General features: G+C 34.0%; 2 protein-coding genes across 3 annotated transcripts; one reads left to right on the top strand and one right to left on the bottom strand.

Moving 5' to 3' along the window:
• The first annotated feature begins 5715 nt into the window (after positions 1-5715).
• LOC133033132 (uncharacterized) lies at positions 5716-6138 on the top strand. Its single transcript, XM_061107741.1, has one exon. The coding sequence runs from the start codon at positions 5716-5718 to the stop codon at positions 6136-6138; it is 423 nt and encodes a 140-aa protein (XP_060963724.1).
• A 6813-nt stretch (positions 6139-12951) lies between these two features.
• Positions 12952-20646, bottom strand: LOC115704638 (peptidyl-prolyl cis-trans isomerase CYP21-1). 2 transcript variants are annotated; one of them, XM_030631842.2, is made up of 7 exons: positions 20091-20645; positions 19423-19510; positions 14504-14551; positions 14365-14388; positions 14096-14278; positions 13868-13943; positions 12952-13388 (listed from the first exon to the last, which is right to left on the bottom strand). In XM_030631842.2, exons 1-7 carry the CDS (start codon positions 20187-20189, stop codon positions 13223-13225), a joined length of 684 nt encoding a protein of 227 aa, XP_030487702.1. In that variant the 5' UTR covers positions 20190-20645; the 3' UTR covers positions 12952-13222. The 2 variants fall into 2 exon arrangements, with proteins under 2 accessions (XP_030487702.1, XP_060964006.1); XM_061108023.1 differs by lacking the exon at positions 14365-14388 and having other exon boundaries at positions 14096-14293; positions 20091-20646.
• Positions 20647-20858: the final 212 nt, after the last annotated feature.

Raw genomic sequence — 20858 nt, 5'->3', positions numbered from 1 at the left:
ATGTTCATCCCTAGTTCAAAATTTTGGGATTCAGTGATTCTAGAGTAGAAAAACCCAAAACTACATGCCTTACCCTTCAAACCGCGACTAGAACATCTAAAAAAATATTAAAAATAAATGATGAGAGAATTAGGTTGTTCAATGAGAAACTTGACGGAGAAGAAACCTCTTCTCACTTTAAACGTTTTATAGACGAGGTATTGATTGGAAGCGTCGCATTTTGCTAGACGGGCTTGGCTAAAGTCTCCTAGTTTAACAAAGTATCCTTTGGCAAGACCTTTATTTTTACTCGAGGTTACCATTGCTTTTTCCCCAGGTAAACGAAACTTTGACATCATGTCTTCAAAAGAGAGCAAGTCCAAACTACCCCAGAACCCCACTGTAACAGCCTACTAGATTAGGCGTGTTGTCGTTATTTAAATACTAATTATGCAATCCATTGCTAATCAACGAGCTCATTGAAAATCATGTTTAGTTATAAAATTTTCATAATTAAACTTTGAACTTTATATAAATAAACTTTACATATCTGGGATCCCGTCTTTAAAAGTTACAACTGTATTACAAAACATTTAACAAAATCTCAATACACTATTTGCTTCTTCCTCACTCTCAAAGCACTACAAACTCACACTCACTTTTTTTTTACAACTCACTCTTCTTCTCACACACACACACACACACACACACCTTGCTCAAACACAAAACGCATATTTATAGAGTCCCTAAACATGGACACCAAGACAATCTAAAACTTGGTCACCAAGGCTCTTTAAAGTTGGCCACCAAGACTCATTTTCTCACAACCAATTTTTACCAAAAAATAAATTACAACTTAACAAATATAAATAAATAAATTAAAAGTTTTAGTCGAACTACACCAATCTCTTTTTTTACTAAAATTTCTTAAATTCATAACTCAAACCATTTATAAAAGTATATATGCATTGAGTTCATACTCTCGTTGAACTTAACTTGAGTACTTGTCTTCACATTCTTTGATCTTTCACTAACACCTTCTTTGTTCAAACAACCTTTAACTAAAATTAGATCCTTCTTTACCTTGTCGCATTCCTTCACATTAACTGAATGTCTTTTGTGACTTGACTCCACCTTCACAACTCAACATAAAATAGTATTCCCAACTAATTTATACAAATTTCATTCTTTCTTACCCTTCACAACTACCAAGCCACCTTTCTTGATAGTTATTTCATCATCTTTTGCCAAATATCCATAACCACGAGTATTGAAAACTCCCAAAGAGATTAAGCTCTTAATGTTAGAATATGTCTCATATGAGTCAGCATTCTCACAACACCATCAAACATCTTTACCTTAACAATTCCTATACCAATAACTTTTGAGCTAGAATCATTGCCAATGAAAATAGTACAACCATCATATTCTTTATAAGAATCAAAGCACTCCCTATATGGGCACATGTGGAATGAACAACCAATATCCAAAATCTAAGAGTCAAAAAAATTTTCATCACAGAGAGAACATCAGAGTAAATTTCAAAACCTTCACCAATAACATTTGTGGAATCTAATGTGTCTTTGCATTCTTGATTCCTCATTGCTTCAAGACTCTTGCTCAACTCTTTATAATTCTACCTAACATGTCCCTTTGTGTGACAATAGTAGCACTCCACTTCCCTTCAAGAGTGTGAATGACTGCGATTGTCTTTGCTGTCATCATATATCTTCCTCTCAATGTACTCCTACCACTACTTTATTCTGACCTTGTCACAAGAGCTTAATCAGTACGAGACATACTTCTTTGATGCTTGATACTATCTGTCTCCAAAAGAGCAGTTGACACCTTATCCACAGTTGAAGTAGTTTTTCCAACCAAAAGTGTAGTTTACTAATGTCTCATATAATTTCGGTAAAGAAGCCAACATAATAATAGCTTATCTTCTTCATCATTTTTGACCTCTACACTAAATAATTGAGTTATGCACTTATTAAATTTATTTATATGATCCCTAACATGATCTCCTTCAAATATTTTCAACTCATATAATTACTTCTTCAAATATAATTTATTTGTTAGGGATTTTGACATATAAAGTTTTTCTAACATTTTCCATAACTCAGACAGACATGTTTCATTAAATACACTATACTTTAATTCAGGAGCCAAACTTAAGCGAATAGTGCTTACTGCTTTTACCTGCAGCTTCTTCCGAATTTCATCAATCATACTCTCACGCTTCGTTCCCTAGAGTGCGTTAAGGATCCCTTATTGTACTAACACATCTTTCACCATGCTCTACCATAAACTAAAATTGTTCTTCCTATCTAAAAGCTCGATTTCAAATTTTGTGAAAGACGTCATCTTTGATATTTTTAGTGTAGATCTGAACCTTGGCTCTTAACACCACTTGTTGGAAGGAAATTAATTAATAAATGAAGAAAAGAAATTTAACTCATAAAGTTACCAAACCCACCAAGAGAAATATATTTCACTTATAACTCAAAATTATACACTCACTATATCATTCTCTGTACCCAAATCTCAATACATCCTTTGCTTCTTCCTTACTCTCACAACACTACAAACTCACACTCACTTTTTTTAACAATCACTCTTCCTCTCAAACACAAAACACATATTTATAGAGTCCTAAAACTTGGTCACCATGCCTCTTTAAACATGGCCATCAAAACTCATTTTCTCACAACTAATAATTACCTAAAAATAAATTGCAACTTAACAAATATGGATAAATAAATTAATCAAAATCAAAATCTAATAAATAGTTCAACTAAAATCAATGAGGATGCTTGGTTTGGCCAAAATATGGTTGCTAGAGATCACTTGGGTTAGCTTAGTAGTAAAGCTTGAAACTATTCTAAAGATGACAGAGTTAATGCTATCAGAGTGAAGGATAGAGGCTCTTATTTGGATAAAAAAAAAATACCTGACATTATTTATTTAACTTTTTAATTTAATTTTTATTTATACTTATTATATATAATTTATACTTAATTTTATTATATTAATAATAAAATAATATAATATATATAAAAAAAATTATGTTAAAATACAAAATTGTAAAGCAGAAAAAAATCATAGAAAGAACTTATAGCATCGATTATTTCATAATAACCGACTCTATAGGGCCTTATGGTGTCTGTTATTACACAATAACTGACGGCATAAGGGCCCTATGACGTCTAAGTTATTACACAATAATCGACGTTATAGGGTCTTTATGTCGCTTCGGTTGTTTTTACCCTTACAACGTCGCTTGGAACGTACGGTAACAAATTTCGTGAAAACCGATGTTAAAAGTCTTTAAAAATCACCTCTAAAATTCAATTTTGTAGTAATAATTTGACTAATAATTGAAAATGATATTTACTAAAAGTAATAAAAGAAAAAAAAATAGTAATTTCAGACCACGATTGATAACCTACACAGCTGTTGATGGTGTAGTTTATTTTCTAATAATAAATAGATATTAGCTTATTTTCTTTGATGAATAAGAATATAGAGATATTGACAGGAGGTGGAGGTAACATCAACCCAAATAATATCTAAAAGCCTTTAAGCTAGCTACATAACTTTCAACTTTCAAGTCGAAAATACTAATAACGTATATCCTCCCAAGTCATCTACATGCTAAAATCACGTTTAGATATAATTACCAATTAATTATTAATATTATTAATATAGTAAGCATACTATATTATATGAAATATATATATAGGGGATACATTGAAAACAAAAACTACTTAAACGGATAAAGCAGTGGTCCCATCTAGGATCGTACACCACAATCTGATCTCTGTGTTCTTCGAAAAAAGTCTTTGCGTGAAAGCAAAGAAGTAAAAGATAGAGGATCATTTTTTCACCATATAATAAAGAAAGAAAGAAAAAAAATAAATATATAAATGTATAAAGAATGAAAGAAAAAGTGCTATTTATTTTCTTGGTACAAATGAGTCAATGAATGTACGCCCAATCACAAATTGTAAACAGTTCTCCCTATTAAGCCCACTTTGGTTATCGTTCTATTTTGCTTGTTTTTTTATAGTCACCAAATTATTCTTGTTTATACAACTTGGTTTAATTGGTATCATTATTTCATTCTCGAGTTTTTCCACATAATTGTCTGAAGAAATAGTATTAGAGAAAAGGGTCAGCTCAGCATATCCCGACACGCACCAAATAAAAAAAGAAAAGGAAAAAGAGAGAAAGTTATAAATCAATATACCTACTAATAATAATATAGAAGAGAGATTGAGATATGGGATGGGATGATGGGTGATGAGAATAGAGAATAAGTACAAAAGACTAGAATCCAGGAAATATGTGAGTGAATATGCATTGGACGTGTATGGGGAAACATGCCCTCTCATGTGATATGATCCCTTCTCTTATCAAATCAACTTCATTAGGCCACACCACACAACTTGTTTTTCTCTGTTCTCATTATGTGAACCATAATAATAATAATAATAATAATAACTTAATATATTAATTTTTAAAATTTTTTTTTAAAAAAAAATTACAGTTTGGGTTTCTAAAATAGTTTTTCTGTGGTTTTTATATATGTGAGTTGACATACGAATTTTAGTTGCGATTTAGGTTGTTCCGTTTGATGTAATATGATTATTTATGTAAAATTCTTTAAAAATATATATAAAAAAAACTGTTTTGAAGTGTAAAAATAAAAAAGTTCTTAATAATAATAATAATAATAATAATAATAATAATAATAATAATAAGAGACACTTATGGTTCATGATCAACACTTTTGTATATGATTATTGTAATTTAGCATGGCGTTGTATATATTTTAAATTAAAATAAAATATATTGAATTTGATCTTTAATTATACTAAATTGCCAACATATTCATAATAAGGTGCAACCTCAACATACCGAGCTTTTTGAAGAAACTTTCATCTATGCACATAATGATGCTAGTGCTAAAGAGAGACTTTTTGGTTTAACTTGTTTGAGATTTTGACCTCTCAACAGAATCCTTGGAGCTTGTTGGGAGACTTTAAATGTGTTTCTTTACCGGAGGAGCACATTCGTAATGGGAGAAATATCAAAGATCATAAGAGATTGAAGTCCTTTATGGAAGACTATTCTCTTGGTGACATTAAATATACAGGTTGCTTTTTCACTTGGAATAATAAGTAAGATGGAGAGTAAAAGTGTTTGCAAAACTAGATCGGATTTCAGGAAATAGTTTGTGGGCTGAATCTTTTCCAATGCTAAAGTGAATTTCCTTCCTAAAGGGGATTTCGACCACAGTCTGACTATTCTTACTGCTCATCCCATTCAACCAAATGGTAGAAAACATTTAGATTATTTGATATATGGGGGCACTTATGCTGGTTTTATGGAGAGAATTAAAGGTGCCTAGCCTATTGAAATACAGGGAACTCATATGTTCAAGTTTTGCCAGAAGTTAAAAGTTATTAAAAAAATCTTGAAAGAGCTTAATCAAGATGTTGTTGGTAATGTAGCAGCACGAGTTAAAGAGGCTGAAGCTAAGCTTTTTGAGTATCAACTGGCTGCCCAAAAAGATTCAATTGATAAGGATCTTATTCAGCTGAAATTGAGGCTAGGAAGACTTATAAAAAATTGAATGATTATTGTACCTCTTTTCTTCAGCAAGAGGAAAAAAACTCATGGATTAAAGATGGAGACAGCATTACAAAGTTGTTTCATAGCAGCTTAAAGATGAGAAAAGTCCAAAATTCAGTTTATGCAATAAATAATAATGATGAAAATTGGGTTGACAATGTGGAAGGAGTTAAAAATACATTTTTAGAGTTTTACAGGCAACTCCTGGGTGCTAAAATATCTCAAAAGAAAAAAGTTTTGACTAGCGTGGTAAGAGAAGATCTAGTATTGAATGAGACCCAAATTCAAGTGCTATCTCAATCGTACTTTAAGGAGGAGATCAAGACTGCCATTTTCTCAATTCTGAATGAAAAGGTGCTAGGACTTGATGGCTTCATAAGTGGTTTCTTAAAAAATGCTTGGGATGTAGTTGGAGAGGATTTCATCAAGACAATCAGCTCATCTTTGATTTCTGGTAAGATTCTCAAAGAAATTAATACGTATACCTTGACTCTTATTCCCGAAGATGAAGTTGTTTGAATAGTGTTAGTGTAACGCCCTGATACTAAGGTGCGCTACAATGATTTTCCAATTAGCATGCATCCTTTTCTAATCAAAAGATTTTTATTTGAAAAACGTGTCAAATTAAAACCTTAATTAAAATTATTAAACTTTATAAACATATATATATATAATTACATAATCGGGATACCGTGTTTAAACTTTTATAACCATTCACAAAATACGTTTACAACTTGTTATATAATGACTACAAAACATTGCAAAAGATGTCTTGAGATCAAACACTCCAGGTCGCGTCGTTTCGACATGTACAATCATTACCCGAGCTCGAAACTCACTCCTATTTAGCTTCTACCTTTACTTTACCTATACATGAAAATAGAATCTGTGAGCCAATAGACTCAGTAAGAAAAACATACAATAAATCATATAATATCGACTTGTGTCTAAGCGCCCATACACCTATCCACAAGCCTTACCAAATGATTAAGAACGTTCTTAACGGTTGGTGCTATTGACCATGATATCTCCCACTACCAATACTATGATCGCATTGCCGGACTGGCACTATATTCGTACCGCTATGATAGCATCAATAGCACCCGACAGTACATTTAGCCATGATCACTCTTAACAAGAAATATGCCCATACTATTGAACCGACACAATGGTTGTGTAGTTATGATAGCGCTAATTAATACTTTATGGGGTGAATATCACTCTTAATCAGTACGGTGCCTGTAATGCCAAATTGACACAATGGTTGTTCTGCCATGATATCACCTAAAACATATATAATCACAAACACAACATGCATATATAATTAGTTTTATGCTAGTTTTACCTCATTTCCAAATTCAAGTAAGTTGGCCAATCTGAACGGAATACCTCGTGCTGGATGGATGCCCTAAGTCACATTTACATAAACGGGTAAATATTGCGCCAAAACCCTAATTCGAGAAACCTCATACTAAGGGTTCTACTTTTGTTATTCGTTATAACGATACCCTAAATTCTACAAAAATGGGAAAACTAGGGTTCCCAAAATTGCCCCAATCGGTAGATAGGTTCCCCAACCCGAAGGCTGGTTCTGTGGGGTTTCCTAGGGACCAATCAGAATTCCAATTTCTACAAGTTTCATCGAACTTGGCCAATCGGTTTAGTGTAGGAAACACCAAAAACTCCACCAACACTTCAATTTGATCTCAAACTGTACAAAAACTTTCAGAGCACCTATACCAACCTCAAATAGTATTTTCCAAGCAATAAGATCCATAAACACAAATAGAAACAAAAAGTTTCATTAATTAGTCAAGTTTGAATTTTCAAATTCAAACTTGCCCAAACCCTTCACAAACCTACATGACTAACAACAAACAACCAAAATCAACTTAAAACGAATCTCAGAATTCAACTTAAAATCAAACCTAAGCCTAACAACACCTACAACCACATATAACAAACCACAACCAACTACAACTTAAAGAAATCAAAGATTAATGGTTTTTAGGGCTTACCTTTAGCTTGAACTACCCTAAGCCTTGAAGAATTCACAAAGAACAACTGAGAGATACCAAGATTCCTCCTAGTTTCTACTGGAATCGAGAGAGAGAGAGAGAGAGAGAGAGAGAGAGAGAGAGAGAGAGGGAAACAAGGTAGAACCTTCTATGTGTTTTTGTCTTATCTTCTTCTTTTCTTCTTCTAATTAGATAAAATCTAATTTCACATAATGTATAGGCTGAATATAATAGTGGACAGCTGTCAAAGTGAAAGGCAACCACCAAAACCCTTTAGGATAAAATGTCCAAAATGCCATTCTCACCTCTAACTTAAGCAATAATAAGCTTAGGGGTAAAATGGTCCAAAACTATAACCCCGCTTAAACTCAGCATTCTAAATATCTCAAACATTTGTCCTTGCTAAGAATAGGTTTTAAACTTACCCATGTAACACAAACGACCATCCAACACAATTTCCATCATCACTGAGCAAAAATCATAAAAAAATGCATAATTCATATTTAACTTAAATATTACCCTTAGAGTTTAATAAAATCTCTAAAATTGAGAAATTATAACTTTAATGCCCATTTCCAAGAATGGGACCCACAACATAATAAAATCATGCATAATTATTATTATAAAAATACCCATAATTAATGCTAATTTCTTTTACTAATCCATATTCTAACATGTGGTCATTACAGTTATTCCCCCGTTAAAAGGATTTCATCTCGAAATCTAACTTGGATAGCTCTAGATATTGAGTTCTCAATCCAGATTCAAATTTTCCAGGTGGCTTCTCCACCTTGCTATTCTTCCAAAGCATCATTACTAAAATTATGATCTTAATTCAAGGAACTTCTTCTTTCTTATCGAGGATCTAAACTGGTTGTTCCTCAAAAGATAAGTTTGACTGCAGTTTTAGGATTTTGTAACTCAAGACATGAGTCAGGTTCGAAACATATTTCCTCAATATTGAAACATGTCATGTATTATGAACAGCCAATAACGCTGGTGGTAAGGCTAGTCGATAGGCTACCTACCCGTCCTTCTCGAGTATCTCAAATGCCCCAATGAACCTAGGGCTTAACTTACCCCTCTTTCTGAAGCACCAGATGCCCATCACTGGAGAAACTCGCAAGAAAAACATGTTTCCCTACCTGAAATATAATGTCTCTGCACTTCAATCTGCTTAACTTTTCTACCTGCTTTGTGAAACGAGCATTCGAGCCTTGATCTTGTCTATTGCTTCATTGGTCCTTTAGACTCATTTAGGACCCACATACTTTCTTTCTCCAGTTTTGTCCCAATGGATTGGGGAACGACACTTCCTATCCTACAACATCTCAAAGAGAGCCACTCTCGTTATTGTAGGAAATTTCTATTAAAAGTAGGTATTTACTCCATGAACCCTCTGAAGACTTATCCAGAATTTTGATGAAAATTTTGGATCTTTGTTTGAAACAATGGATTTAAGAGTTCCATGGGAACAAACTATCTCCTTCTCGTATAGCTCTACATACTGATCCACTCTATAGGTTGCATTTACCGATAAACATTGTACGGGCTTTGTGAAACGGTTCACTACGATCCATACTGAGTCATACATTCCTGTGGTTTTGGGCGAATCCACCACGAAGTCCATTGTAGCATCATCTGACCTCCACTCAGGAAGTGTTAATGGTTGTAGTAACCCTGTCCGTCTCTGGTGTTCAGCTTTGATTTGCTGACAAGTTAGACATTTAGACATGTAATCTACCACATCTTTCTTCATCCCACACCACCAAATAATAGGGTTTCAGTCGTGATATATCTCAGTGGTTCCCGGGTGCAACAAATAAGGTGTAGTGTGAGCTTCGTCAAGGATTTTCTTTTTAAGCTCACCATTATATTGAAATGTGTTTTATTTAGGGCAGACAACCCAACAAACTCTCACTTGCACTAATATAAAACTAAAAAGGAATTTCAATAAATCTCAACACATTGATATCCAGATCAAGTGTAGTATGTAGTATTATTCCTGTAATAGGATCTGATAGGTTGTATTCAATACATCCTTTCTCCACCATTACATATCTTTAATCACAAAATTTTTGATATTGTGAAATTTCTCTCTATATGTCTACTCCTCTAGGGATACTGGATTCTTTACTTTTTGGCAACTGCATTTGTGTTAGTCAGGAAGTAACACTAGTAGTTAATTCATTATTGGTACAATGCCAAAAACAGTATAGAACTTTCCATAGGCTGAATAAGTATCTTTCCTACAACTTTAACATTCAATCTCACTGGTAGAGTTAGAGATTTCAGAAAAAAAAAAATTACACTTCTCTAAAATCACTGCTCCACCCCAAGAGTAATCACCATCTCATCAGTAGACTTTTCAGCATTAAGGCAAGTCTAAAAACCTGATTTGGTGTAGTCTAAGAGTATTAAAACACCACCCTTATCGACTAACATATAGTTCCTCTTTTGATCTTAAGGTTTACTTGAATATTGTCTTCCAATGTTCATTTTCTAGATTAATCTGATACCTACTCATTACTCCACTCTCCATAACACATTGTCTGGTCTAATGCACACAAAAGCATATCTGAGACCTCTCACTGTTGATCCTAAAGAATTCTTTTCATGGCATTTATCTTTTCTGGAATAGTTGAAATTTTTCCTTAGATAAATAAAATTATATGTCTAGGAGACAAAAGACTTCCTATAGAGTAAGCCATTAGAAAAAATGCTCCAGCATCTTACGAAAGTAAGTTGCTTGCACTAGAGGAATTAAATCACCAGGTATACCATAACCCATAGATTTAGAAAATCTCAAACCTTTAATACTAGGATCAGGAAGTTTCGTTAAGTCCATTGGATAGACTTATTGTTAAAACTTCCTTTCTTGTCCTTGCAATAGAAAAACTTTTGGAAACTCCATGTGAATGGTTTTAACCATAGTTCTCTTGGCTTTGCTTCTTAGTTCCTTATTCTGATTATCCATTACTTGTTTAAACTAACAATGGATTTTAAACACAAGTGTCTCCCAAGTCATAACAGGGTGATTTCTTTGAAACCCTCTCACTACGACAAGGTACCGTGACTTTCTGTCTAAGAACATAATGATATTAACCTCATCGGTTGTATCAAGACAATAGAGGCAGTGGGACCATCTTATAAGAATAAGATGATTTAACACTTGGAATAAAAAAAAAATCTCCTCTATTTTGCTACTTTATTTTCAAATTCAGTCATATAGAAATAACTCTCTTAAAGAAAATATATATTGGTTGATTTGGTAAATGCCTCAAAGTATGTGACTTTTAAAAAAAAAAAATATATTAAAAGATATTATTGATGTTTAATACCCTCCTTAGTGTCATACCGTTATTTGTGTAATTAAATATCGAGTTTCATATAACTTAAGAAAATATTTTTGAAAAATATTGCTAGCCAATCGTAGAAAGTCACCTATACAAGGTATTGGGCACCTGGTGCTCAAAAGCAATACTCTTTTTTAAATAAAAAAAAGTACCGCCAGCCAATCTAAATGTAGTTAGTGATGATATTAATTAAACTTTTTGTGAATGGTTTACCCATTGCCATCCCTATCCATCTCTCTCAAAAATAATAAAGAACAATCATCATAAAATGAAAACTGTCAGCACTGTCAGAGAAAAACTAGAATCTGTATCTGTTTTTCTTTTCCTTTCTATCAAGTAAGCAATCATTTGGTACAAAAATATCTCACTTTATAATAGTCACTACAATAGCATTCGGTAGAGTACAGTCCATACAAATCCCACAAAGTGGATGACATAAAAATTATTTAATCTGGCCTTGAAGCATGCTCCGAGATGAAAAAGCATTCTAAGAGACTGAAAGAACCTCGTGATCAGTGACGTTGTAACTCTGTAAGACAATGATGAACAAAAAATGAATCTGGGGTTTGAACATCCATGGTATAATTTAAGAATTCAAGTTCTACATTTGAAGCCATACCATTAAAGTATTTTCAAAAGAAAGAAAATATTAAAGGTTTCACTTGTTCTCATTTGGGGGATCATCTTCTTTCTTTTGCTCAGACTAGAAAACATGGCATGAAATCTATTGTGAGTTGCAGATTTAGAAGCATAAACAGTAGTTCCAGGAGAAGGTAATAACAAAGATCCACACCAAAATTGACGCTAATATGACAAGAAAAGAGGGGGGAGTTAAAATGTCCACTATGAACGCACCTCGGACTAATTTTGCATAGATAGATGCAAGAAGATCTTTGACTGCTGGATCATTAGGGTCAACCTAGGAATGGCCATATGCACCCCTGCTCTTTAAGTAATCACAAATGTGGGCATGGATTCTTAAAAGCTCCACAGTAGTAGAATAATATGGATCACCGCTCACCAATTTTTCATTAAGAGGGACAAACTCTTTATAAGGAACTCCTAAAATAGGCAAACTACCAATAACCTTCAAGTCATACAAAGAAATACCCATTTCACCACTACTATGATGGAAGGTGTTGGGCAAAGGACCCCAAAGTTCTGCAAAAGCTTGCCAAACATGAAAACCCATAAAAAGGGGTACCTGGACACAAAAACAACACCATAAATCCTAGCCTTACTTAAGACACCTTGGTGTTGAAGTAAAATCTCAAAATTCCATAAAAGTTCATCCACCTATGAATTTTTCTAAATTTCCAAATAGCAAAGAATTCCTGAAAATGATCATCTACCAGAATTCTTATATTCAAATTCAAAAATACCATATTTTGAACTACAAGTGGTTTGATCCTTCACAAAGAAGGTATGTAGGCAGCTCGGTTAATTAAATTGACTCAGTTTAGCCGCAATTCTAAATTCACCCCAAATTTTGAGTAAATTACATTATATACCTACTTTACTTTACATGTTTTAATTTTTACTTTCATTTTCATATTCTTCAAGAGATACCGATTTTTATAGATGATGTCCCTATTATACATCTTACGTTAATGTAAATTATATTCTAGACTTAAGTAGAAAGTAAGAGTATATTGGACAATCCTCTCACAAAAGTAAGTATATTATAATGAAATATAATATAAGGATATTTTTTATTAATAGATACAAAAAAGAGATATTCCTCAATTTATCAAATTTTCCCCAAATTATTTCAAAGTTTAATATCATCATAATTAGAATCAAAGGGTGTTTCCTTTGTAATTAAGACACTATTTTTATAATCTTGACTGGGTCGAACTTAAAAAAAAATATAAATTTAACTTAAGTAAAATTATGTTTTTACATTTATTTTTAATACTTTAAATGTGAAATTTTTACTGAACAACTATAATCTTTAAGTAATTTCTTTTTTTATGTGGTAAAATTATGAGTTTTTTTTATATGGTAAAAGAGAATATAAATAATAAATAATCTAAAAGGGTGATTTTGCTACAAGTTTTAAAATAATAACATTTACGAACATAATCTTATGATTTGAGTCCATTTACTACAATTTCTCATGTAATAATGAAGGTGTAATGGGATGATAGAAAGAGCATAGATAAGCTTAAAAACAAAGCCCATCTACATAAAAAGCTAAAAGAAAAATCTTGAAGCTCCAAGGCTTTGTCATCTTTTTTCCTCATCCCACTTGCTCTTTGGTATCTCCCCCGAATCAGCAATAATCACCTTCTTCCTGGGTTTTCCGCTGTAGGTTCCAGCTCCACCTTCAATGGCAAACACAGTGTCCATGCCTTGAATAACTTTACCAAACACAACATGCTCTCCGTCTAGCCTGGAAATGTCAAAGCTATCATTAGAGACACCAATACATGCATCCTAGCTTGAGAGAAAGCATAAAATCAAATCACATTCTCCAAACATCTACTAGAGAAAAACAAATTCAAACCAAAAAAGGTTGTTTCACAGTCCAGAAAAGTTCAAGCTGGCACCTACTGATTGTCAACTTGTATATACATTGATGATGTTATTTTTTTAGACGAGACTCCCACAACCGAATCCTATACTATTTAGGGACCAAAAAACTACAAGTTATATAAATATCCATGAAAGAACTCTAATCTCAGACCTTGGGAGAGCAAATTATATGTCTTAACTAACCATTTGAACTACCCCTCTTGGGTATCATGATATTATAACTCTTATGCATGCACATGAATGACTTTTCACAAGTCCAGATTATCTCTTGTAATGCTAAAATTATAGCAATTGGCATGTGCTCGAGTGAAAAAAACAAGAGAAAGAATAGCTTACCAGCTGGCCTTGACAGTGGTGATAAAAAATTGTGAGCCATTGGAATCAGGTCCTGAATTCACCATGGAAACAACGCCTGGACACAATATGCAATTTCACAGAAAGAATTCAATTTAGAATAACCATAAAATATTGGAGCTTTAAGAACAAAATATTATTTATTTTTGTTTCTCCTTTAACTTTTAGTGTTGAAAAATGACAAGCAGAAAAAAAGAATCTATTAAATACCAGCATGTGAATGTTTTATTTTGAAGTTCTCATCAGGAAAGGTGCCACCATAAATGGATTCGTATCCCCTTCCATCACCGTTTATTATATCTCCCCCTTGAATAACAAAACCAGATATTATACGATGAAATGGAGATCCCTTGTAGTGAAGTTCTTTTCCATGAACACCTTTTCCTTTCTCCCCTGCAAGCAATGAATCTACAATGAGCATACTGATAATGACAACAGATGTGTGTGAAGTTATTGATATAGAGACAATGTTTAAATACCTGTGCACAACGCCCTAAAGTTTTCTGCACAATAAAGAAAAAGTATTAGGAAACTTTGCCATTATGAGAGCAAAACTCAGGGTAGCTGAGTTTAGAGATCATTGGCAAAAAGAACTCACTGAGAAGATCAAACACATACCGACAGTTTTGGGTACAACCTTGCCATATAATCCAATCACAATTCTACCTGCAATAATTAGACAGGTTTGCAATCCATGTTAATGATAAACAACAAAATAAGGAAGTTTTCGAAGTTACAACTTCCCCATATCCCAGTAAAGACGTAAATCACCAATTTCCACTATTAGGTACTGTGTTGAGAAGGAGATGAGAAAAAATGAAAGAGAACATATGAGCTGAATTTAATTTGTAATAATGAATAAATCAGAGCAGAAGTGCCCTTAAATACAAGCTGTTAAGTTAGTTAACTTAAGCTAATCCTAACCAAAAGTAGTTAGAGATACAAAAGCTTAAAACAAATTATAACAACTTAGCAGTACATAGAGCTTGTAACTACTTTATCTAACACCCCAGCAATGGAACCAGACTTAGTTTGTCTGTGTGTAACTGAAACCTAGGCGTAGACAAAGCTTTAGTGAGCATGTCAGCTATTTGATCTTGGGTAGGAGTATGCTTGACTTGAAGTTGATTGTTGAGGATCCTTTTCCTAACAAAGTAGAGGTCTAGTTCTATGTGCTTGGTCTGGTTGTCACGCCATATTATAGGGATACGTAGCTCACTTAGACCAACTTCAATCAATAAGGATTGAAGCCAAACCATCTCTGCTGTAGCATTGGCAAGACTTTTGTACTCTGCCTCTGTACTGGATCGGGACATTGTCCTTTGATACTTAGAACTCCATGAAACCATATTGGAACCAAGGTAAATGCAAAACCAGAGGTTAACCTGCGATCATTTGGATCAGATACCCAATCTGCACCACAAAATCCTGCGAGAATTAATTTAGAACATGGTTGTAGATGCAAACCAATGTCAAGTGTCCTTTTTAGATATCTCAAAATCTTCTTGACCACTTTGAAATGAGATTCAAAAGGATTTTGCATTAATTGAGATACCTTATTCACTACATAGGCAATTTCTGGTCTGGTTATTACTGCATATTGTAAAGCACCCACTAAACTTATGTAGTGATGAGAATCAGCAATGGGATCACTATTATAGGCAGATAGTTTCTCACCACCTGTCATAGGTGTTGGTAATGAGTTAGCAAATTCCATCTTAGCTCTACAAAGAAGATCCATAATGTACTTCTTTTGACACAAGTGTAGACAAAATTCAAGGTGCTGCACTTGAATGCTTAAGAAGTAGTCAATTTCTCCAAGATCCTTTAATGCAAAAGGGTCATTTAGAGCTGTAATATGAGAGGAAATTACAGTAGTAATGCTCTCTGTTACTAGTACATCATCCACATAAACAAGGACATATAAGGTGTGATACTTAGTGACCCTTATGAAAAGAGATTGGTCAGCTCTAGTAGAGGTAAAGCTGAAGGTTTTGAGTGCTGATTTGAGCTTATCAAACTAGGCCCTAGGTGCCTGTCTCATACCATATATTGCCTTGTTTAATTTGCAAACTAGTTTAGGAGAGTTTGTGTTAATAATACCAGGAGGTTGAGTCATAAAAACCTCTTTATGTAACTCTTTATTTAAGAATGCATTATTGACATCAAGTTGCCTTATTTTCCAACCATTGGATAAGGCAATTGTCAATATGACTCGAATGGTAGTTGGCTTGACAACAGGACTGAAAGTCTCTATGAAGTCATATCATATTTGTTGTAGGAAACATTTGGCCACAAGTCTTGCCTTGTCTTGAGGAACTGTGCCATCTTGGTTTTCATTTTCTCTGAAAATCCATCTACAACATATAGCTCTTTTTCCTATAGGAGGAAGAGGAACAAGAACCCAGGTCTTGTTCTTTTTGAGAGCAAATATATCCACTTGCATTGCTTTGTTCCATTTAGGATCTTTAAGAGTTGCTGCTAGTGTGAGAGATTCTTTAGAAGCCATAAGAGCCTTAGGTTTGTAAGTTCCAACTTTAGCTCTTTGGATCATGGGATGATTGTTAGCAGGAGCTTGGGGACCAGTTGGAGGAATTATAGGAGCAGCAGACACATTTGAATCAGCAGAAGAAGTTGATGTTGTATTAGAAGTGCTTGTTGAAGCTCATGCAGTATTAGTTGGCGATACAGAATCTGTTGCATCTGGTATTATCAGTTCTAGATTTGGTACAGGGATGGACGATGATGATGTTGTAGCATCTAAGGTACCTGGTATAGGTGTTTGGACTTGGCTAGAAGTTGTTGGAATGCAGGCAAAAAGACCATCAAAACCATGATTAGAGGGTACATGAGTAGAAGCAGAATGCATAGCAAAAGGAAAATGAAACTCATCAAAAATTACATCTCTTGAAATGTAAATTCTACCAAATGATGCAAGGCATTTGTACCCTTTATGTTTGAGCCTAAAGCCAAGAAAAGTACATTTTTCAGACCTAAACTCAAGTTAATGTTTGTTATAAGATCTGATATTAGGAAAACATGCACAACCAAGCACTTTCAATGTTGAGCAATCATGATTTTTGTCAAACAATTTGTGAATAGGAGTGTCATTTTGAACGACAGGAGAGGGAAGTTATTGATGATATAACAAGCAGTTCTAACTACTTCATCCCAGTAAGATAAGGGCATATGGGCCTAAGCAAGAAGAGTTAAAGCAATTTCAATCAAGTGTCCGTGTTTTCTTTCAGCAACACCATTCTGTTGGTGAGTTGTGGGGCAAGACACTTTATGGTTAATGCCATTTTGGATAAGAAATGGTTCTAATGCTAGGTACTCCCCCGCAATTAGATTGAACAGTAAGAACAGGGTCACCAAACTCTTTTTCTACCTCAGTTTTGAAGTTTATGAATGTTTGTAAGACTTCATATTTGGCTTTCAATAGGAAAATCCAAGTATACCTAGAATAGGCATCTATGAAGTGAATATAGTATCTATATCCACATGAGGATAGCATAGGTGAGGGCCCCATATATTTGTATGAATAAGCTGTAAAGATTTAGCATAAACAATTTGATAAACAGGAAAAAGAAACTTGAGAATCTTTCCTTTGCAGCAAATATCACAAAATCATCAAAGGTTTTATTGCTTTCAGGAACATTACAATGTTTCATGATGGATTTTACAATCTTGGTAGAAGGATGGGAAAGTTTATTGTGCCACAAAGTAAAGTAATTACAAGAAGATACTGAAGAGGAACAAACATTAACGTTTTGAACATTCGCAAAATATTTGGACTAAAGAATGTGGTGCTCTTTAATAGTTGAAATTAGGAAGGCTCTATGACATAAAGACCTTGCTTAAGCTGCCCTTGTCATATGCAAATTGAGAAACAAATATGAGATTTTCAGCGATAAGTGGAACATGAAGCATACGATTAAGAAGCAAAGGCTTGGATAAAAGAGATGAATGAAAGGTTGTATTACCAATATTTTGGATTAAAGGACCAGTACCATCACCCATGTGCACTTGATCAGATCCTAGATAAGGTTGCTTGTGTGTAAAATTGGATGAGCTTGTTGTGCAGTGAGTGGTGGCACCTGAGTCAAGGTACCAAGCCTCATTAGAAATTGTGTCTGCAGTGGCAATTTGAGCTGAGTGTTGAGTAACACTGGCTGCACCAATGCTTGGGAAATTCACGTTGAACCTTTGATAGCATCTAGATGCAATATGACCAGATCGAGAGCATAGTTGGCAGATTGGTTTGGACTGCAGTCATTGAGGTATTGGTTCCAGGATTCATGGAGGAATTTGTGGTGCCACGGCCTGCAGAGTAATTCTTCGAGTTTGAACTAACAGTGTTCGATCTTGGATTAACAGCATAAGGATTCCACGTTCCACGACCACAAGTGTTGGAGTTAGATCCAGATCAGTTTAGTATCTGCTATTTGCGGTTTTTGGAAAAGAAGGCTTGTGGTTTTGCACAAAAACCACGATTAGTAGCAAGATAAACAGAATCCAGCTCTTTGTTGTGATTTTCCATACGATGTTCTTGAGACAACAGTAAAGTCTCAATTTCTGCAATAGAGTACTGATAATTTCTCAAGTTGACCAAGATAAAGTGTCATAAAATGGAGGTAATCCTTTAAAGATTGCAGAAACATGTTCTTTGACAGAAACTTTATGGCCAACAGAGCCTACACGATCAACAAGATTCGTTATTCTAAGCAAGTATTCATTAATGGTGAGAGAGTCTTTCTTATAGTTTTTGAAGTTGAGTAGTACACAAACCTATTTTGGCAGAAGTTTGTGTGACAAAGTATACCTCCAGTGTCTTCTAGATTTGTGCAAAGGTTTCAGCTCCAACAATGTGAGTGAGGATGCCATCGGACATTGAGGATAGCAACTAAGAGTAGAGAAGTTGATCTTGAACCTCCCATTACTGAAATCTTGGATTTAGCTGACCACGAACTTCATCTTCTTGATTGAGAAACTTGACAGGAGTGAAGGTACCAGAGATGAAGTTCTGAAGTTGATATCCTCGAATTGTTGGGAGAACTTGGGGACGTCAGAGGAGAAAATTGTTATCATCAAGCTTGACAGATCACTTTGTGTGCAAAGACGACTGGACTGAATGCTGGAGTACCCATGAACGATGATCAACTAAGAACAGAGAAGAGTAATAATGGCGGAAGTAGAAAAAAAAAATGCTACTCTGATACCATGTTGAGAAGAAGGAGAAGAGAAAATATGAGCTGAATGTGATTTGTAATAATGAATCAATCAGTGCAGAAGTGCCCTTAAATACAAGCTGTTAAAGTAATTAACTTAAGCTAATCCTAACCGGAAGTAGTTAGAGATACAAAATCTTAAAACAGAATATAACTAACTTAGGAGTACATAGAGCTTGTAACTACTTTATCTAACACTGTGTGCGCTCCAAAGGTCTAACTGTAGCTCTTGTACAGAAGACAAAAATCAGAACAGATGAAATGCAAGTTGTGAATTGATATTGTATAGTTATAAACATGAAAGCTTACCATAACGTTGTTTATCAATATCTATATCCAGATATACTCTATGGGTTATTTCAGGAACCTCTTCTATTTTCTCCACACGTTCCTCCTCCTATGCATCAAATTGGTACAATACATTAAATACTTTACCAAGGAAAGGTTAGTTAGCTATACTATCATCATAATCAAATGAAGCTAAAATTTTGATAAAATCAGATCATACAAGTAGCCAGAGCTTATGATATTGCAAAATATTAGTTTAGAAGATGTAACACTGATTAGTATAACTGAAGTCTTCCTGATCACAAACAAAAGTAGTATGCTTAGAGTTAGAGGTACAAGAAAATACAAGAACAAAAAGCTAGTCCTTAATAACAAACTGCATTTTTCGTCAGTACCAACAAAGGAAAATATTCCATTCAAAAACCCAAAATTGCAATAATTTGGTAGAATATCGACGCAACTAAAATTCCGAAACCCGATTTTGCTCTTCACCCGTTCAAATTTCTAATAAATTATAATAGAAACAACAATAGAATCCCAAACCCATGTGGAGATTCATTAATACATCGCATTCAAAAACTATTGGAGCCCACATTGTAGCATTTCAAAGTTGGGTAAATAATTCAAAAATTCAGAACGAGATCCGCTAAGTACCGAATAAAGAAACGAAAGAGATAGAGAAAGCTTACTCTTTTAGGAGTAGAGAAGGCGAATATGAGAAAAATTGAAAGAACTACGAAAAGAAGAAGGCATCTTGGCTGAATCAGAAACGAGATCTCTCGACGCATCGTTCCAATTCAGTTCGATTCGGTTCAGCTCTCTCAGTAGTTAAGGACTTATGAACAGGTATATCTTCCTTGTTGATCCTCCATCAAAAACCGAAATCGAACAGTCTCAGCTCAGTCCAATCCAGTTATGGCGAGAGTAGTCAGACTCCAGGAATTGCAGACCCAAAGATAGGCGAGTAATTAATTTTAAAAAAGAAAAAAAAAATGAAAATTTGGAATAGAGATAGAAATTGGGCGGTTAATGTACGGGGAATGCAATCTATGCCTCCATCCCCGCTACCTATTTATACTCTCATTCCCGTCTAATAACTAACGAATTCGGGGTAAGAGAATACCCATCGGTTATGGGGAACCCATCGAGTATCTATTAAAGTAAAATGAAAAAAAAAATTAATTTAAAATAATTGAAATAATAAACTAAATCAATACTCTCACAAATATTTATTATGCATTCATAATTCATAGAAAATAAATGATAAACCTACCTAAAAAAAAGCATAACCTAATAGAAAATAAAAACTAAATATGTCTCAAAGTTTGAAAAAAAGAACAATAAAATCATAACCCAAGTATAGGATCATAGTCTCATACCTCTCAAGTCTCCCAACAAATTAAAAAGTAAACAAATATGAAATTAAGAATCGAGAAGAAAATATATTTACACATGTA

This window comes from Cannabis sativa, unplaced genomic scaffold (genome assembly GCF_029168945.1).
Source record: "Cannabis sativa cultivar Pink pepper isolate KNU-18-1 unplaced genomic scaffold, ASM2916894v1 Contig3, whole genome shotgun sequence".
Taxonomy (NCBI): Eukaryota; Viridiplantae; Streptophyta; class Magnoliopsida; order Rosales; family Cannabaceae; genus Cannabis; species Cannabis sativa.
Note: the sequence above shows the minus strand (reverse complement) of the source record. Positions and strands in the feature narration are given on the sequence as shown.